The sequence below is a fragment of the Amblyomma americanum genome, chromosome 1 (assembly GCF_052857255.1).
Source record: "Amblyomma americanum isolate KBUSLIRL-KWMA chromosome 1, ASM5285725v1, whole genome shotgun sequence".
Taxonomy (NCBI): domain Eukaryota; kingdom Metazoa; phylum Arthropoda; class Arachnida; order Ixodida; family Ixodidae; genus Amblyomma; species Amblyomma americanum.
Genome location: NC_135497.1, coordinates 23,909,865 through 23,929,425, shown reverse-complemented (window position 1 = coordinate 23,929,425; position 19,561 = coordinate 23,909,865). Strand labels below are relative to the sequence as shown.

Below are 19,561 nucleotides of genomic sequence, written 5' to 3'. Positions count from 1 at the left end.
ATGAGGTCACCAAATTTCATTTGAGGTTGAGGCGAGGCCGAGGTTTTGGAGGTCAAATGAGTATACCTCTGGCCCAGAGCGCCGAAAACCTGCAGAGACAAGGAAAAAAGACTACAATTACCAGAAAACTTCCCGCTGACTCTGCCAGTGCTGAAGGCCCCGGTGAGGGTAAAAGTTCCTTGTATTGCGAACCGAACCGAACACTGCGTCGTCGAATCCCCTTCCTTTTGACCGTTAATGTTGTTCAGCGTTGCTTTCCAAGACTGCGCAAGGAATTAACACGCACTCTGTGTTTTGTGACGGCCTCGCCACACGCCCTGCGCAATGTGACGACGCAAAACAGCCGAGAGAGAAGGAGCTGGCGTTGTATTTACTTCGAAACAGCGCCATCAGTTCACGGCCTGTTCGCAACTGAGCGTCGAGCCGGGTCTAAAGCTCGTGCCGGCTGTTTTGTTCGAAGTGTTACCACAAAATAGCCGAAGAACTGTAGGCCGCCACAGGCCCTGCTTTGCCTCCGGCGTTGCTCGCAAGGAACACTGTCAATCAGCGGAAGCGCATATTACAGACGCTTCGTTCTACAGGTGTGTCCATGCGCGACAAAATGCCGCGAAGTTTCACTCGTCCTCGGGAGGGGAAAACTTGGCACAGTGCGAAAACCAAGCCCAGCTCACAGCGCTGTTGCATGCCTCCTGCAGCGGTGCTTATTTTGGCAGGCCCTGGCGTGAAGACAAAATTCGCGTAGCTGAACGACAAAATTCGCGTAGCTCCAAGTCTTTTTCGACGCCATATCCGCCTCTGTACAACATGAACTGGTGTGCAAGTTGGTCACACGCAATTCCTAGTGAACCAAAGGCGAGGCCGAAACAGGAAGACGGTATACACGCGCTGTGTTTCCTCCCGTCCTCTCCCTTTGGCCGTTGCGCTGGTTCGCTAAGATACATATCGATCACTGACGCTTACACGCAACGACAAAATGGTGTTTCGTCGCGTCAGAGGTTAGTCAGACTTGTTAAAATTTACTTTTATTTTCTCCAAAGTATCTGCGAGCGCCGTAACTTTGCCCAAAGGAATTCTCGCTTTACACGGTACGGTGCGTTACGCGTTCTACGACACTACGAGTCAGCAAGCAGTGGTCGGACTGTGCAGGCATATGTTTTATTGCTCCGCGTGCTTCGTAAAAGTATCAGTAAGCCCCTCCCCTCCTCTACCGTGCTCCTGGAGCGGGCGTTCCGTTGGCGCGTGGAGGCGACTGATTTCTTCGGCTCGCCTCTCCTCGGCGGCCGCTGCTGGTGCGCGTAGTCATTGGTTCACCATCCTGCGGTTGGCTGGCAGACCCTGGGATACCCTCCAGCGTGCCAGCCGGTTCTCGAACCACACCTGCGAACGGATAAGAATTTGGTTGAGCCACCGGCCTCAGTGGGAAGCCTGGAAAACGAAGAGGACAGTGGTCTGGCCGAGCACATGAGGCGTTGGGGTGGGGATCTTGGAACCAGACCTGCGGAGGTCGGACGATAGAGGAGAAAAGAGAGGGGGAGATGTTACACTTAGCCATGCGGCAACCAGGGCATTGTCTGGAAGGCCCCAGTCCTACTGTGTACAGTCAGGCCTGGAAGACAGACTGAGTGCTTGCGTGTTGACACAGATTGACTACGTTTTGCCAGTCAGACTGATGCATATGTGCGCTAAGAGTAGAGAGCTGGGCAAGTTGGTTCTGGGTATTATTATGAGACATCATTCCAGCGCACAAAAACACACGAACGAAGAGAGTAGAGATCACGGACGCCGGACTTCAACTGAGGTTTATTCCTCAAAACAGGCTTTTTTATGTGCAGAGGGGTTACTAGTGACCCCTGGCGCTGAAAAGTATTTCCGCGACCAGATAAAAATTATACAAGGCGGCAGATCCAAAACAAACACGAAACAAAAACAGGCATAACGATGTCTTGCCACTCACATTCAACACCTCAGCGCGGCTACACATCGCCTACCTTGCTACCCACCAAACAGCCTTGAGATAATCTATGGGGCGCTTTGAGACTTTAAACCACATAAACCAAAGCGAATCATCATTCCTGCCATAAGTTTCTGGTCTGGAGTAGGGCGCGTTCATTTGGTTGTTGCCACGGCTGTCGCCAGACCTCCCAGCGGGGTTCACCTCTGCTCTTGGTAGAAGGAACGGTGTTTGTGGAGCCTTCTTGTTGCCGACTGTAGACAGCACCTCTGAGATTCTCGTGATTAACATTTCCTGAAATGATTTGAGCGTGTCTTGCCTCGCTACTTACTTGCACCGAGTTTATTTTCTCGTCTATGCTTCTGGGTATACGCTTGCCACTGCGGTTTCAGCTTCGATCCTGTGTACGAGGTTGATGGCGTTCTCATCATGACGGGTGTCCTCTCCTGTCTTTTCTCGTTTTGGGGTACGCACATGCTCCGTTTCCATATTTTTCTCCGAGTTTCTGCGGACACTAGCCGCGATCTCTCTTGCAGCAGGTGTTAGGCGGGCGGGGTTCAGGTTCTCCAGCTGCCTCGAACTGCTCTCGAAGTTCCCTGACGTCCGCCACGAGCCCTCTTCCTCTTTCGTTGTTCTCCAAGGGTGATTTGTCTTGGTCAGACCTGGCTGCAGGGGACTGCCAGGCCGCCCTTTCGCTTGGTCCAGGCTGCCACCTGGCACTCGAGGACGATCTGCTGGTCCCACGTCCGTGATTGGCGGAGCGCCCCCGCGTTGCGCTCCCGCCTCTGCTGGACGACCAGTTATCGGGGGTTCCCGGTGCCTTGATTTCCCACGGTGGTGTCACTCTGCTTGCTCTGGTCCACTCGAGAAAAGTGGTTGCCCAGCACGGTGTCCTTATTTCATGCTGAGCAGAGACGCTTTGCCGGCATGTTCCTCTCGTGGTTGGTTCTTCTCCTCAGGCTGGGCGACTATAGTTGCTCCGCCACCGTATTTCCCTATGTTTTGTTTTCTTTCGCGCACTTGCCATCAAGGCATAATTTGGGCTCGCTGTATACTAAAGGAAATCATGTACGGTGTTTTAATGCGGGAAGAGGAGAAGGTTCCTGCTCTTATTGTTGTAGGTCAGCCACTTGGAGAAATCCTCCTCCCTTGTCGCCGTTAGTCCCACCTCCTGTAAAATGCGTGTCTTTGAAGCCCTTGTCCCTGCACAAGACCACAGCAGGTGGCGAACATCCACCTCTGCAGCCGGTGTGGAACACCTCCGGCGGGGGGTGGGTCCTGCGTCTTCTTGAGAGCCCCATCGGCACGTGACCGACGGGAGTAAAGGTCTTTCCACCCCTCATACCTCTAAGGGACACCACCTCCAATGTCGGTAAATTATGAGGGAGGAGGAAAGTGCACGGAGGAATGAGAACACGTACTTTTCCTTAAAGAGGATGCTGAGATGTGGGGAGAGCAAAGCGGGTATCAGAAGGGAGCCTGGTGACAGATGCATTATAATGTTTGGAACTTGGTGTGTAAGACAGTCTACTTATCTCTGCTGAGTGTTCTCAGCATAGTCTTGTGTTCAGTGTATCTATAGATGCGTATCTTTGCTTATTGAGAGCACAGATCTCCTGAGTTGCACATAGTGTCTTTGACACTCTTTTCAATTGTTTTATGGCTGCTAAGAAGTCTGTACAGAAGTGGGCTTCTGTTAAGGGCTATATAGACAGGGGGATCGAGATAGACGAGGGGAACGCGCGCGAAATGGACCGCTCGCACGGGATCCGGCCCCCGTGACACATTGAAAGACGCTATTGATCGAACACCGTAATGCATGCATGCGGTCACCTTCCGCAGGTACCTGGTCACGCGGGTACCGAAGACAATGAGCTGGTACATCAGTTCGTCGGCGAAACAAACCACTGGAATCCCCTGGCCAAACTCATTGCAGCACAAAACACCACTCCTTTGCCGGTTAACTGCGACACACAACTTCCTATTACACCCAATCTCCTCCTCCCTCAAGGAGCTGCTTTTGGCATGGTCGGGGCTTCATCGTGGCCCACGCCATCTGCAACAACGCAACCCCGATTAGTGTGCGATGAAATGCTGCCTTTCTCTGGACCGATCACTGCATGCCTCATGAGAGGCCTGCGAAGTCTCATCACAGAGACAGACGCCAGATGTGTTCTGTACTCGGAAGGGAAACTGTACCGGCCGGCACGCACCACGGCCTCCTGCTCGCGCGTTCACTGCACGCGCACGAGCGGTTGGCGAGAGGCCGAGGAATGCTGATGCGCTAATGAGGGCATTTGCCTCCGAGCTGTGATGTCGAGATTTTCCATCTGCCCCGAAATGCTGCGCACGACAGAAAGTTTCAAGGAGACCGGGCGACGCCTGGCGCTTGGCTACGCATTATGTAATTGAAAGAGAGAGAGAGAGAGTGAATATGTCCCCAGACCGCTTCACGTCTGTCTGAATAGCCGACTGCGCGTTGAGGCTGATTGTGCAGGGGCGAAGGCTGTTATTCGGAAGAAAGCGCCACGACGGGCAAGGCTCATACTTCCAACAATAACAATAGCTCGCACACTGTCAAATTTGTGCCGCGAATTTGGAGAAAGCGTGAAGACGACCGCGCCTTTTCGCGCGCACGGAGGTCTGCTGCCTGCGTGCTCCTTTCTTTCGTCGAGAACGCATCCCCACGTTTTTGTTCCTTTCTAACGCACTGATACACCTTCAGACAATGGCTTACGCGGAAGTAGAGGCGTTTACGCTCACCAAAAATAAATAATATTAATTGGTTTTTGGGGAAGGAAACAGCGCAGTATCCGTCTCATATATCGGCGGACACCTGAACCGCGCCGAAGGGAAGGGATAAAGGAGGTAGTGAAAGAAGAAAGGAAGAGATAGGTGCCGTAGTGGAGGGCTCCGGAATGATTTCGACCACGTGAGGATCTTTAACGTGCACTGACATCGCACAGCACACGGGCACCTTAGCGTTTTTCCTCCATAGAAACGCAGCCGCCGCGGTCGGTTTCGAACCCGGGAACTCCGGATCAGTAGCCGAGCGCTCTAACCACTGAGCCAACGCGGCGGGTTCAAAAATAAATAAACACGAAATTTCTTTTTCTTTATCAAATTCGAAAGCGCACCAAGAGGAAGCCTATACTTGGAAGAAAATATATGTTACTCGCCGCGGTGGCTCAGTGCTTAAGGCACTCGTCTACTGAGCCGGAGTACCCGGGTTCGTACCCGACCCGCGGCTGTTGCGTTTCGATGGAGGCGGAACGCTAAGGCGCCCGGGTGCTGTGCGATGTCAGTGCACGTTAAAGATCCCCAGGTGGTCTAAATCATTCCGGAGCCCTCAACTACGGCACTTCTTTCTTCCTTTCTTCTTTCACTCTCTCCTTTATCCCTTCCCTTAAGGCGCGGTTCAGGTGTCCGCCGATATGTGAGACAGATACTGCGCCATTTCCTTTCCCCCAAAACCAATTTTCATTTTCATGTTTCTGAAGAAATAGTGGTGTGCGCTCTGGTGAAGTGTTTGCACTGATGCATTGGTCGCGACGTGACGAAGCAAAGTTCACCTTTTTGCACGTGCTATTTTGCAGGGGCAAAGGCACCAGCCGTAGCAAGAGCAGAACAATTGCATTAGCCGGCCAGTTGCCCCGGCATGGTTGCGCCCTCACCGGAGACGACAGAACCAACAGAGACATGGCTATCGGAGTTTTATGAATTAGCTGCGGGCACTAGGAAAAACAAATCGGAAAGGTCCAGAGATGAAATCGCTGACGCATTCTCTAGCTTCGTCCCGGGCCACGGAGCTCATTAACTTCCCTGCATGCGTGCTGTGCGTGTGCCTCTGGATGCCAGCCTGAGCTTGAAGCGTGCATATATCGGTCTGTATACCACCCGTGTGCCGCTTTCCTGTGTTTCCTTCGACAGCCCGATCCATCTGTTGAGTCAAGAAAATGAAATGACAAGATATGCCGACTTCCTCGTCCGAGATCAGAGGACAGCAGTTTAGGGTACTGGTGGCGCAAAAACAGAAATGATGACAGAAAAAAGACGCGGCATTACGACGTAGGACTGACGTGAGAATGCGGGTCGTTGAACGTGCGTCGCGGAAAAAAAACCCAGTTCTCGAAGCCCCGCACATCCTCTAGGCGGATGATGAGGTTACGTGCAGTGGCGGCGTAGCCGACGTAAACAGGTCGGAGGCCTGTTATGTTATATATATGTGTTATATAGTTATGTTGAGCGCAAGAAGCCTAGCTTTGCAGCCTAGGTGCGCATATGAAGCGAGACGTATCTTCCTGTCCCGCTGTTTGTTTATCGGCGTTTTCCCGCCGCTTGTTAGGCCCCAAGACCACGTCCTGCTCGTACAAGCGAAGTGCGAATTTCCCCTTAAGACCACCGTGGTCCAGAATAAAGCGACGGGTGGAAACGCTGTCGAACGTTCCCTGTCGTTCTTCATATTGCATCGTCTCTGTATGCGTATACAGTGAACTTTTCACTATCGGAGGCATCGTAATGAGGCAGGTGACTAATATCGGTCGTCCACGTACCCAGACGTCGTACCGCCTGGAATGCGCGCCGCGGTAGGGACCGTACCCTGCTTACTAGCTGCTCCACGACACGGTATTTTTTTTAATTATCCTACGGTACCCTGCCCCGGCCGGGTGCGGTCCAACCCGCGTCCTCACAGCCTCAGCACAGCCAGCGCGGAGGATGGCAATACACGCGCATCCGGTGCGGGACGCCAACGAGGACAGAAGCGAGCGACAGCGCGATGTGAATGCCGAGCATGCGGCGCGTTCGCTATGACTGGAATGCGCCCAGAGAGCACGGAATGATTGCATGGATGCGGCCTCGGCGTGCCTTGCGCTCCTGTGACGAAAAACGAATGTTTTAGTGCAGCTGCGCACGGTAGTGCTGCGTGACAGGGGCGCTGGTTTTCGAAAGAAAACAGCCCGACAGGTTACACTTACTCGCGAGCGACACACGACCATTGTTCTAGCCGTGTTTCGGCCACAGTGGAAATGGAGAAAGCATCCTGCGTCGTGGTAACAGAGATTTAGCTCTATAGCGGGGACGCACACCGGTTCACCGGACACCTGTTGCGCACGCGCACTGGCCTCACCTGGCGCCTCCTCTGACACTGCGCTGTGCGCAGGAAGCGTCCACATCTCTCTTGAGCTAAATCTCTCTAATAGCTTCAAGATTTTACAATCACGGTACTATACAGCGCGCTGCCAACAGTGACGATGATTAACTGAATTTTAATGGCGTAGTATGTCGTGACGCCTGCAGCGCCCGCCGTTGATATGACGACGACGATAGAGGCAAAACTAAACGACTGGCTCCGTACTCTTACAGGATGACAGCTCTCGGCAAACGCAAGGGCTGTCATAACGCGCAGTACCTGCCTTCAGACTGGCGTTGTATTAACTTTTGTGAAGGTGGGGCCCTCTGACGCAGGTATCTGGTGGACCTCATAGCGTAATGTCGTCGAAACGAAAGCGCACAGAGCTCGCGTCCGCTTCCTCTTTTTTTGCAGAAAGCACTCGCGCACCGTCGATCGTGTTACAGCGGATGCTGCCATCATTTGTATGGAGAATACTAGTAGCGGCATGCAGAGTAAAAACGAAACAAGGCAGAGGGCGAGCCGCAGTCAGACATGAGCAAAACAAATTTGCAGCGAATCGAGCGCCAATGCAGCCTGTACGCGTGCGCGGCTAGAGCCAAAAGACGGTAGGAAAGCGACTCCCTGATGGTTCATCGTATTACATGTCCTGTAAACGCTTTTGAACAGTTTCTCCGGGTTCGAACCCGACCGCGGCGGCTGCGTTTTTATGGAGGAAAAACGCTAAGACGCCCGTGTGCTGTGCGATGTCAGTGCACGTTAAAGATCCCCAGGTGGTAGAAATTATTCCGGAGCCCTCCACTACGGCACCTCTCTCTTCATTTCTTCTTTCATTCCCTCCTTTATATCTTCCCTTACGACGCGGTTCAGGTGTCCAACGATATATGAGACTGCGCCATTACCTTTCCCACAAAACCAATTATTATGAACAGTTTCTCTTATTACTTTAAAGATTCCCAGGTGGTCGAAATTATTCCGGAGCCCTCCACTACGGCACCTCTCTCTTCATTTCTTCTTTCACTCCCTCCTTTATCTCTTCCCTTACAGCGCGGTTCTGGTGTCCAACGAGACAGATACTGCGCCATTTCCTTTCCCCAAAACCAATTTATTATTATTATTATTATTATTATTATTATTATTATTATTATTATTATTATTATTATTATTATTATTATTATTATTATTATCTTATAACGAAAGCTGTAATAGATTAGCTCAAGCCAAACACAAGTTAGGGGATGCAACGGCGGCCGTGTAAAGCATCAGCATCACAGGCGTAACGCGATCTAGCCGGCGGTATTTTTTCTCACTGCGCGGTACGAGTGCCCACGTACAAAGTGAGCCAGTTACGCGCCTTTTCTTTCCTCAAAGCCCAGAAAGTGTTTAGACCGCGAGTAAGATTAAATAGTCAAGACCAGTCTAGCTTTATTCGCAACCTAGACACTTCGTTGGATTTCAGGACAGGAAAGACACGTAACTGGCTCATTGTGCAGGCGGTCACTTCAACCGCACCGTAAGAGAAAAACAAACGCCTACCGAATGCTTTTTTCCAACCTAGCGTTCGTGTTTTTCACTCACGGCTCGGTTGAGGTGTCCACTGGCACAGAGAGCCAGTTAATTATGAGCATTTCCTTTCCTCAAATACAGCGGACGGTCTCGACCACTTCTAGTGCCGTGGTCTAAACTACGAGCAACCTAGGTTGGGAACTAGACTTTCTAATTTGCTTCGTGCAAACGGCTCCTGCTGGACTGTGCCGAGAAGGAAGGATTGAGAGGGGCAGTTCGTGATGCAGAGTAACGCCGTGGATCAGGCGTGCGTCTCTCGTAGTGCACAGCGCTTTCTATAGTCGCGTCCTGCACTCCACCCCCACGACCCGCACGCAACGCTAGTTCAGCCCCGGCCGCGGCAGCCGCGTTTAAAGCGAAATGTGATCAAGCTGAATGCTCCAGTTCGTGTTGCCGGCCGTGCTTTCGCTTAACCTTCCCGACATTTCTACGATGCTCCCTTAAAGCATACATCAGGGAGGGAGATGAACGGGTAGACGAGAGGACAGTTCCCGAGCGGCGCTCACCGTGACGGCGTCCAGCGGCAGTCCAACCTCGGCGGCCAGGATAAGCAGGTCGCTGAAGTTCGGGTTTCGGTTGTGCTCGAAGGCGGCCTCCAGCTCTCGCTCCTGGAAGCCCAGCACCATGGGCAGCCGGTGGGACGGCTGCAGGTGCGCCTGTATCGTGGTACTCGCCATTCTGCGCGCGGAACGCGGAGACCAGTCCTTTTCAAGGGCAGCGCTGTCCGCGCGTGGGTCGCCCCCCGCCGCCTTGACCGTGGGCGAGCCCCGACCCAGAAACATGGCGCTGCCGTTTAACGCGCGAGAGCGGTGCGACCCTCCACAACAAACGCGAGGCCACTGCGTGGCGACGACACGCGCGTCGCCCGGCGGACGCGCATTCCCCCCCCCCCCCCCCCCCATTCGTCATATGGCTGTGACGGCGACGCACGCGAGGCGCGCGGAAACGCCGCGTCTCGCGCCACCGATGCCTGTCGCTCGCGCGGGCGCCCCTTCCCAAATCACGTTGGGAGGGGGGCTTCTGCTATACCGCTCCCCCCTCACACACACACACACACACACACACACACACACACACACACACACACACACACACACACACACACACACACACACACACACACACACACACACACACACACACACACACACACACACACACACACACACACACACACACACACACACACACACACACACACACACAGAGAGAGAGAGAGAGAGAGAGAGAAGCGTGCGAATAGTAAGGAAATTAGTATCAGCCGACATCAATCAAACAAGCAGAGTGCCTTCGCCAGTAAGAAAGGGGCGGAGGTGTGGACACAGCGCGGAGAGGGAACGTAAAAATGGGCCTACACGGTCTTTTACGTCCTTCATCTCTGCTGCGTAAACAGAGGATACATTTGCGCTCTGCCACAGACACTCGCGCGGACTCGCACAGAGCGTAACATGCGTGACGGTAGACATATGCAGACACAGAATCGAGAACGTTTATGAATGCATCATCAACCTCGGAAAGTTTCTTCGCTCCGTGACATGGATATCGAAAACGCGGGACAAAGCTAGGCAGCTTCCTTTGCAATGCAGTATGCGTTTTTTTTTTTTGGCAACATTTTTGTAAGTAGTGCCATTATTGCATTTGTGCAGGCGAGTTATATATGGCCCACCCGGGAAAATATGAATATCGCCAGCATCGACAGCCATATCGAGCGCGTCATTGGTAAGGAGAATTTTGTATTGCTGTTGTATTTCACTTATCCCTCGCTTGCAACGTGGCCGACAACAAGAACCTGCAGCAATCCCTACCGTCTTCACGAAGCTCCCGCGATCACGGTGTCTCAGTCTGTGATCAGGGTTCCTTTTTTTTTTTCTGTTACCGTTACCATCGCTCCGGTTGTAAAGATCGCGCGCGCCCAGACGATGTCGTTGCTCCCGAGCTGCGACCGCGGTCATGGAGGTCCCGTGATGATGAAATCAGACCTACTTCCTGTATGTGTTGTCGCGTTCATAGCGGTCCTGTTGCGGCTCATTAGGGTGGCAAGTACTCGTTTTATTTTGTTTCCTCAAGTCGCTGCGGCTCGTTCGCCTCGATACGGGGCACAATCCACCACACAAGGATGTACGCCTTTCTAACGAATCTTGGCTTGGTGCGAGGGCGATTGCCCTCTCCGTCTTGCACAATCTTCCGTGACGCCAGACGTTAAAAGAAGGCTTTCTTTGTGCCGGTGTCAACCATATGTCATCCGCTGCGATGGAATAACGGAGGAGTAAAGGAAACCGCCCTTCCGCACAGTGACTTGAGTCGAAATTTGTAATCTTAATGATATTATATAATGTAAGCACGGAAGGAAAGCCAGTCTGCGTGCAATGACTCATTGGCATTAAATAATCGCCATCACACGAGGGGAAATACGAGAAACCGGAAGGGTGAGTCATATGGAAGACACCGGCGGCATGGGCCCATGGGCTCATACACAACACACAACAGTATATAGTCTAGACGTGTATAGACTTCGAAGAGCACGTTGGCATTGCTGAAGGCAATGATGAAGTGTGTGTATATCGGTGTGAGCGGGAAGGGTGGACCTTGGATGTATCAACACATTTGTAGCTGCGAGCGCACGATGGTTGCCATGACGACAATGAAGTGAGTTGCTCATGTTAAAGGAGCGGACTTTCACGCAGTTCATATCCGAAAATGAAGAAGACGCAACGCACTGCTGGCCGGTGGTTTCGTCACGCTGCACCTCCGAGCGTGTTTCTGTAGCTCCCAGCACGCTAGCAGTGCCGAGGGGAGGGTTAAAGAGCTGAGTGGCTGAGTGGTGTACTTGAGCTAAATTCCTCACGAGCACACGTGACCGGACAGGGTAGGCGACACTTGCTGTTTTTGCGATTAAGGGATTCCGCCACGGACGTCGATTTTTCGCGAACTAATTAACGTGGCTGTTTTGCCGAGAGACGCCTGCGACCCGCGCACGGGAGTGTTGGCCTGAGAACGTTTGCGACAGATAGTATATATACCTTGAATTCCATCTCTGGCTGTTTTTCAACCTTTGTGTGGTGGTGCAGCGGCTGCGACGTTCTACCCTTGAGCACGAGATTGCGGGGTCGAGTCCCTGCCACAGCGATGACGGCAAAAAGCGCCCATGAGCTGTGTAATGTCTGTACTCTTGAAAGTACCCGGGCGGCCGAAATTATTCCAGAGCCCTCCATTACTGACTCTCTCTCATCCTTCCTCATGAAGTGCATGGTTGACCACGGACCAGTTGAAGGACCAACGGACCCTGCTAGAATGAGCTCATTCCACCCTCGGCGAAAAACCCAGAATCGCTTAACAGAGCGTTTTCTCTGTAATAGACCACGTGCATCTTCGGGGCGCTAAACCCACATAACATGCCATGTCGTGTAATTGGTCACTTGCATGAATAAATAGAAAATATAAATAATTTGGGGGCACTTAAGCTCCGCCTTTAAGGGCACGACGCGATAGCGTTAACGAACACTTTTTTTGCCTTTCACAGTCACAATCATTGTGTGAAAGACCACACGACATACATGTAAAGCCCGGTTGAACCAGGCCGTACGAACTATTGGGGACAAAATTCTCCAGGAAACGCCACTGACGATATTGACTTATTGGGGCGATGTGCGCTCTTGCCCAGCTGATTTCTCTGGCACACATTATAGAGTCCCAGGCCTAGTTTCATCTCCACGGGTGTGATCTACAACTACGGGCTGATAGCAAAGCTATATGCTTTTGATGTCGATCCCGTGTCCTGGGAACTTTTGCTCCCGATAGTACGTGCCTGGGTGGCCTATAGGGTGAGGCATAGAAAGAGTGTGATGGTGCTGCTCTAGGTACACTGGACGAAGTGGTTCAAATGAAAGTCCATTATAGACACAGTTGTCTTTCAAGAGGCATGACAACCACGTTGTTCAATCTATCCAAAATCCCTCTATCCATGCCAAGTCGGGCAATAAAAAAAAAAAGCCTGCGTGGCCTACCGGTAGCGTGTCTAACTCGCAACCCAGGGGTTCGATTCCGAACTAATTACCCCACTTTTATTTTCAGCTATGTTCATTTACGCTATATACTTACATCTCCCAATGACGTTTGAGTCATGCTGCGCCCTTCTGACCACCGTTTTTGTATTGTTTTAATCACTTTTCAATACCGCCTCTCGACGTGTGACGCAGCCACCTTTTCGGCCAATCCGGAGTTTCTCGACACAGCGCCGACGGACTCATACGCAGGGTTTTCTGATAAATGGGACCCTTAACACTGTGGCGTTAAAAATGCGTGCTGGCGAATTCGTACCGAAAGCCCATTTTGTAAATACGCAAAACTTTTATAACTGTCAATGCGCCTAGAAACGTGCCTACAATCGCGAAGAACTCTGTTTTCCTTCAGCGCCGTTCTGGGAGTATACTCTCGGCGTGGTCGGTTGGTACGCAACACGATTACAGTGGAAAAGCATGCATAATGCTGAAACAGAGGTGACAATGTTCTTTTGCGGTTGCGTCGACTCCCTTTCCTGTAGCTGGAGGATTTACCGTATTTTCTTCTGAATGTCGTAAGAACGGTGACCGCTTGTTTAGAATAATAATTGTTTTTTTGGGGAAAGGAAATGGCGCAGTATCTGTCTCATATATCGTTGGACACCTGAACCGCGCCGTAAGGGAAGGGATAAGGGAGGGCGTGAAAGAAGAAAGGAAGAATGAGGTGCCGTAGTGGAGGGCTCCGGGATAATTTCGACCACCTGGGGATCTTTAACGTGCACTGACATCGCACAGCACACGGGCGCCTTAGCGTTTTGCCTCCATAAAAACGCAGCCGCCGCGGTCGGGTTCGAACCCGGGAACTCCGGATCAGTAGTTTGTTTAACGATTTTAGTTTGAGTGGTGCGAGCTGTCATCAATTGGTTTTTTGGCTTATGGGGGTTTAACGTCCCAAAGCGATTCAGGCTATGAGAGACGCCGTAGTGAAGGGCTTCGGAAATTCCGACCAGCTGGGGTTCTTTAACGTGCACTGACATCGCACAGTGCACGGGCCTCTGGAATTTCACCTCCATTGAAATTCGACCGCCGCGGCCGGGATCGAACCCGCGTCTTTCGGGCCAGCGGCCGAGCGCCGTAACAACTAAGCCGCCGCGGCGGCTTGTCATCAATTGCAAACATTGGACAAACTACTGTTTGACTTGTATCTGCACTTACGCTAATTTTTTGTAACAAGGATTGATTCATACATGAACAAAAACAAACAAACAAAGGAATGAAATCTGAAATCTGAATCATTCCTTGTTATAGCCGTTTCTCGCTTAGCCACGGAGTGAAAGTAGACAAGAGTGTGAGCCATGAAAATAGCATGTTTACGGCTGGCGCCGCCCCGTTGCGCGCATGCGATATGATAGTGCCCATAAATACCATCCCTGGAACTACAAATAAACCAGTTGTTAGTAGCGTTCTTCTTTGCTGTGTCGTCCTCTCTCTGTGGTATTCCTAGTAGCGCTACATCCAATCTTTAAAGGATGGCTCCGTGTTTGAGTCCCAATTAAAGCAGGGCAGGACTAATTTGGTCTTAAACTGCGAAAAAAAAATCTGAGAAAGCTGTATGGTTTTCCATTAAACGCTATGCCTGCGCTCACCTGAATGCAAATAAGCAATGACTCTCTTGTTTTGGCGAGGGAATCATGGTGTCATGGAAGTAAACCACTCCCTTGTTTTGCTTTTTGAAAGAGCTAAATGTGCGCATACCTGAAGCAAAGTGAACTTGTTACGAGAAAATGTTAAGTGAAACTGTTACGTAATGTGACTGTTGAAGAGTGTGCCTTGTGAGCAGCGCTATTCGTGGTATTATTAAATGAGCTATCATTATCACAAGCATTAGGTGCCTCCATACCCAGCAATTCTGGATAAAACGATTTTTAAACGAGAAAGAGTTTATGAACGCATTTTTTTTTTTTCAGATAGCAAGATTTCACTATAAAAATTAATATATCCTCAGATCTTCCCCTTACAGGCTGAACTACTCGAGGCGAGGAATGGAAAAGCTTAATAATAATAATAATAATAATAATAATAATAATAATAATAATAATAATAATAATAATAATAATAATAATAATAATAATAATAATAATAATAATAATAATTGGTTTTTGGGGGAAAGGAAATGGCGCAGTATCTGTCTCATATATCGCTGGACACCTGAACCGCGCCGTAAGGGAAGGGGTAAGAGAGGGAGTGAAAGAAGAAAGGAAGTAATAGGCGCCGTAGTGGAGGGCTCCGGAATAATTTCGACCACCTGGGGATCTTTAACGTGCACTGACATCGCACAGCACACGGGCGCCTTAGCGTTTTTCCTCCATAAAAACGCAGCCGCCGCAGTCGGGTTCGAACCCGGGAACTCCGGATCAGTAGTCGAGCGCCCTAACCACTGAGCCACCGCGGCGGGTAGGGAAAAGCTTAACAAGAAAGATTTTGCTACGCATCGGAAAATGGACCATTATCTTAATATTTACATGACAGTACCTTACAATATTCCAATATTAAACATTTTTGTCCAAGAGTGCTGGAATTGACAGCTGGATGCTGTGGGCAGGGCCAGCTTCACGGCCTTCGACGAAGGTCTGAGGTGTAGGCGCGTTGCAATTCCAGCGGCAGTTTTTTTTTTTTTTACGAATAAACGGGGATTCGTTGGATCACAAAATTATGTAAGGTGCTTGACGCACGTAAAGCGAACATGTAATGAGGGAAAAAGGCCTCACGCAGGGAAACCTGAGAGCCAGAAAAGGAAAGCACTCAGCTACATTTCCTCCAGGCAAACTCAACCGTCGATGCGCCGCCAACTGGCCGCATGCGGCGCTCCGTTTGGTTCGCATGTGTATTTTTCTCCTCTCCATTGCGAACGACTCTCCGTGCTGCTCGCGGCAGTTTCGCCGCGCACAGCCTGCTATCCCGAGGAACTTGCTTGCCAGGAAAGACGGAACGATTTTGTATTCCTTTCTGCTTCCGATAACGGAATAAAAAATGAAAAGAAAGGGTGTCTTGGTGAGGCCTCCAAGACTGCGGAGATATGGACCTGAAGAACCGCTCGGTGTTTTCATTTTTTTTTGTATAACGATCTGCTGGCTTCTTTTTGAATCCGCATTAGAGAAGGCACGTGCACACACCCAGAAGCGTCGGCCAAGGCCTGCCTCATTTGGGCGCTGGCAAACCGACCGCAGAGGACGGAGAAGGTATGGGAGAAACGCCGGGGAAAATTTTGGGCGAAAGTGGTTGAGAGCGCGAGGAGAAATAATCTCGCGGAGGCCTCGTAAGAAATCCATTTCCTTTTATGCGGACGAGAGCGAAATGAGCGCTGGGCGGCTGTTAAAAAAAAATGAATAGAGGAAAGATGAGAATCGTTTATGGAAATTCGCCGAGGCTATTAGTCGTATATAGCTCCTGCGGTTTTGTGGCGGTTTTGAAATGGGCGAAGAGAATAGATATCCAGGTGGAGTGTAGCAGTCCACCGAAGCTGAGGCAAAAAAATATATATATATATGAGGGTGTAATAAATTTTTTCGTAGGGCTACCGTAAGTGTTCGGTAACAGTTCATTTCAGGGCGGAAGCGAACAGTGCAGATGGATGCAGGATGTAACGTCGTGTTCTGGCGCTGTGCTTCCTTTTTGTGCAAGAGTTTTCTTCTTGGGGAGCGGGAGAAACTTTCGATTGTTTGCGTCCATCCAAATATAACGCGATTATGTCGGTGGCATTGCATAACTCTATTCACTTTTCGCTAGATCCTTCAAGTTGGTGGCCGCGTGCATGGGTTTGACACCCGTGGCAAGACAGCAGCGCCGCGGTGTTTACAAACAGCCGTTGTCGGAAAGGCCGCTCTGACGGAGGGGGGCGTTCGGGAGCGCCGCGGGGGATCCCCCCCTCCAGCCGAGGCGCGGGGGAGAAGGGCGCACGACGTGGGCTGCACGTTTACGCGCAATCCGCGAAGCGTGTCGCGTGAAAGTGGCCACGCGCCGTGTGACGCAGTTCACTCGATCGGCGCCGTATAAGGGCCGGACCCCCGGGATGATCGCTCGAGCGCCCGCCGCCGTACCGCTCTGTTCGGTCCAGGCACTCGGCCACAGGGGACGCGCGCAAATGGGCCTCCGCGTGACGACATGGGCGCGTGAGCCGTCCCCGAGGTTCGCGCACTTTTACGCGCGTAAGTGCGCGCATGAGAGCACTAATGAGGTGCTAGCCGGTTAATCTTTGCAGGCGCAGCCCCCCCCCCCCCCACCCCCCCCCGAAGCCGCGCGAGTGCGGCGAGTCGATGGTCGCATCGACAGCGGCGGTGTCAGAGACCGCGGCTAGACTATCACAGACGACGTGCATAGAGACCAGGATTCGCAAAACTGCGCCCACACTTAGCGGGTGTTTCGCCTAAGACTTTACACAATTTTTTTTTTAAAAATAGGCTTGTTTAGTTAGAAACTGCGCAGAATAACACAGGATGGGAGGGAGAAACACGCACACACACACACGAGCGCTCGCGCGCGCGCGCGCGCGCGTGTGTGTGTGTGTGTGTGTGTGTGTGTGTGTGTGTGTGTGTGTGTGTGTGTGTGTGTGTGTGTGTGTGTGTGTGTGTGTGTGTGTGTGTGTGTGTGTGTGTGTGTGTGTGTGTGTGGTGTGTGTGTGTGTGTGTGTGTGTGTGTGTGTGTGTGTGTGTGTGTGTGTGTGTGTGTGTTTCTCCCTCCCGTCCTGTGTTAATTCTGCGCAAAGTTTTTAATTGTGTCGCTACACCAACTGGCCCAACGTTCTACTTATTGAGTTAGAAGATCGCTTTTTTTCGGCATAGCATGGTCAGCGGTGTAGTACATCAGACTACAGCTCAGGCGTGCTAACTAGCAGGCTGTTTAACAAATATTTTAATCGTTAACATTTGAATTAAAATACCGTTAGGCTCCTCAATTACGGAGAGGAGTGTAGCCAACCCGTAAGTAATATCTAGATCAGTTTTTAGCATTTTGAAAACTCTGTTACCGTCGGCGCTGCGGCCCAACAAATTTTGGCTGCATCGTGCCGAAATACATGCGCTGTCGAGAAGCTTGCAGGCAAAGCAACATCTCCAGTGCGGGTAACTCGTCGAAAACAGCCAACTTTTGTTGTGCCACAGTGCCGGGGGTAACCGCGTTTTCCATATTTTAAAAAACTGATATCGATATTACTTACGGGGGGCTACACGCCTCTCAATAACTAAGGAGCCGTAAAGTAATAGCATTGAAGGACTGTGGTAATAGTTAAAAATTTAGCCATTAAATATTTGTTAAACAGCCTAGTATTAAGCACGTCTTATCTTTATTCTGATGTACTACACCGCTGATAATTCCGTGCAAAAAAAAGCGCTCCTAATTAAGTCAAAAGCCTATTTTTAAAAACTGTGTGAATTCTTAGGTGAAACACTCTGTATACGGGAAGAACGCACTCCTTGTCATTCTTCCTGGCTTTGCAAACTGAAATTGAGTTGGCAGCAAGTTTGCGCTGCCCATTTTTTGCACTGTGGCCAGAGGGGAGGCGAGCTTTACAAGAAGCATTGCCAAATAGGCTTGCTACGAAAGCCCCTGCTGACATACAAGGCCACCTTTGTTCTTGCTGCATGCACTGTAGGGAGCATACTGTCTAATTTTGATCGGCAGGCGGGAGTTTCGCTGCACCACAATCACAGGCCACCCGGATTGTGCGAAGCAACGTGCACTGAGAGCATTGCTGCTGATGCGTCATAACGGAGTAATTACTCATTAGAATCCAAAGGAAAGCTGAGCAACTTCCTCGAGGCATCGTTGCTAAAATCGTCCTGCTCGGAGATCGAACCGTAGGCAGTCGCTCGGCCAGCTGAGCTATACCAGGACGGCGAGGCGAGAGCGACAACTCGAAGTGGGGACGGTGCACCGGCCGTTCCCACTGGCATTGGATGCCAGAACTCTGCTCCCACGGAGCCCCCTTTTCGAGGATTGTGTGGCAATAGGTTTGTAGCCTGCTCCCAAGTTGGTTTCTTGGTCTGAATGAGCTTCCTGCTCCTAGGGGCCAAATGACTCCCAAGGTTCTTGCGCTGCGCCATGAGCGCATTTAGTAGGCATTATTTAGATATGCATTTAGACGTGCATACATTTAATTAAATATGTTTTATAAGATGTTGCATATTTCTGAAGGCACATAGGGGCCGGTTGCTCAGAAAAGGGCGTAGATAAAGAACTCTTCGGCCTATACGGCAGCAATTTGTGTGTGTGTGTGTGTGTGTGTGTGTGTGTGTGTGTGTGTGTGTGTGTGTGTGTGTGTGTGTGTGTGTGTGTGTGTGTGTGTGTGTGCGCGTGCGTGCGTGTGTGTGTGTGTCTGTGCGCGTGCGTGCGTGCGTGCGTGTGTGTGTGTGTGTGTGTGTGGTGTGTGTGTGTGTGTGTGTGTGTGTTTGTGTGTGTGTGTGCGTGTGCGTGCGTGTGCGTGTGCGCGCGCGCGCGCGCGCGCGCGCGCGCGCGTGTGGTGTGTGTGTGTGTGTGTGTGTGTGTGTGTGTGTGTGTGTGTGTGTGTGTGTGTGTGTGTGTGTGTGTGTGTGTGTGTGTGTGTGTGTGTGTGTGTGTGTGTGTGTGTGTGTGTGTGTGTGTGTGTGTGTGTGTGTGTGTGTGTGTGTGTGTGTGTCGCAAGTGCTGAGCGCGGTTTGAAACGCATCTTCGCCTTTCGTAACTTCACTTAATTGAGGCCTCCTTCGTTTTAAAATTGCGCTCGTGGCGCTCGTGGCGGGAGGCGTTCCGGAACGGCGCTGACCTCCGACGCCGCGCGAATGCAGAAACATCTATAGCTTTGTGCCGGGATGCAGGAAACTCAGGCGCCAGACGCCTCTAAGTAGGTAGAAAACAGTGCCTTCCACTGGTTCCATGGTAGTG

At 51.2% G+C, this 19,561-nt stretch overlaps 1 protein-coding gene across 1 annotated transcript; it reads right to left on the bottom strand.

The window, feature by feature from the left end:
• Positions 1-1,133: 1,133 nt before the first annotated feature.
• Positions 1,134-9,527, bottom strand: LOC144111380 (retinal homeobox protein Rx3-like). The gene is made up of 2 exons (XM_077644664.1): positions 9,155-9,527; positions 1,134-1,377 (listed from the first exon to the last, which is right to left on the bottom strand). The coding sequence occupies exons 1-2, from the start codon at positions 9,428-9,430 to the stop codon at positions 1,300-1,302; spliced, it is 354 nt and encodes a 117-aa protein (XP_077500790.1). The 5' UTR covers positions 9,431-9,527; the 3' UTR covers positions 1,134-1,299.
• Between the last annotated feature and the right edge of the window lie 10,034 nt (positions 9,528-19,561).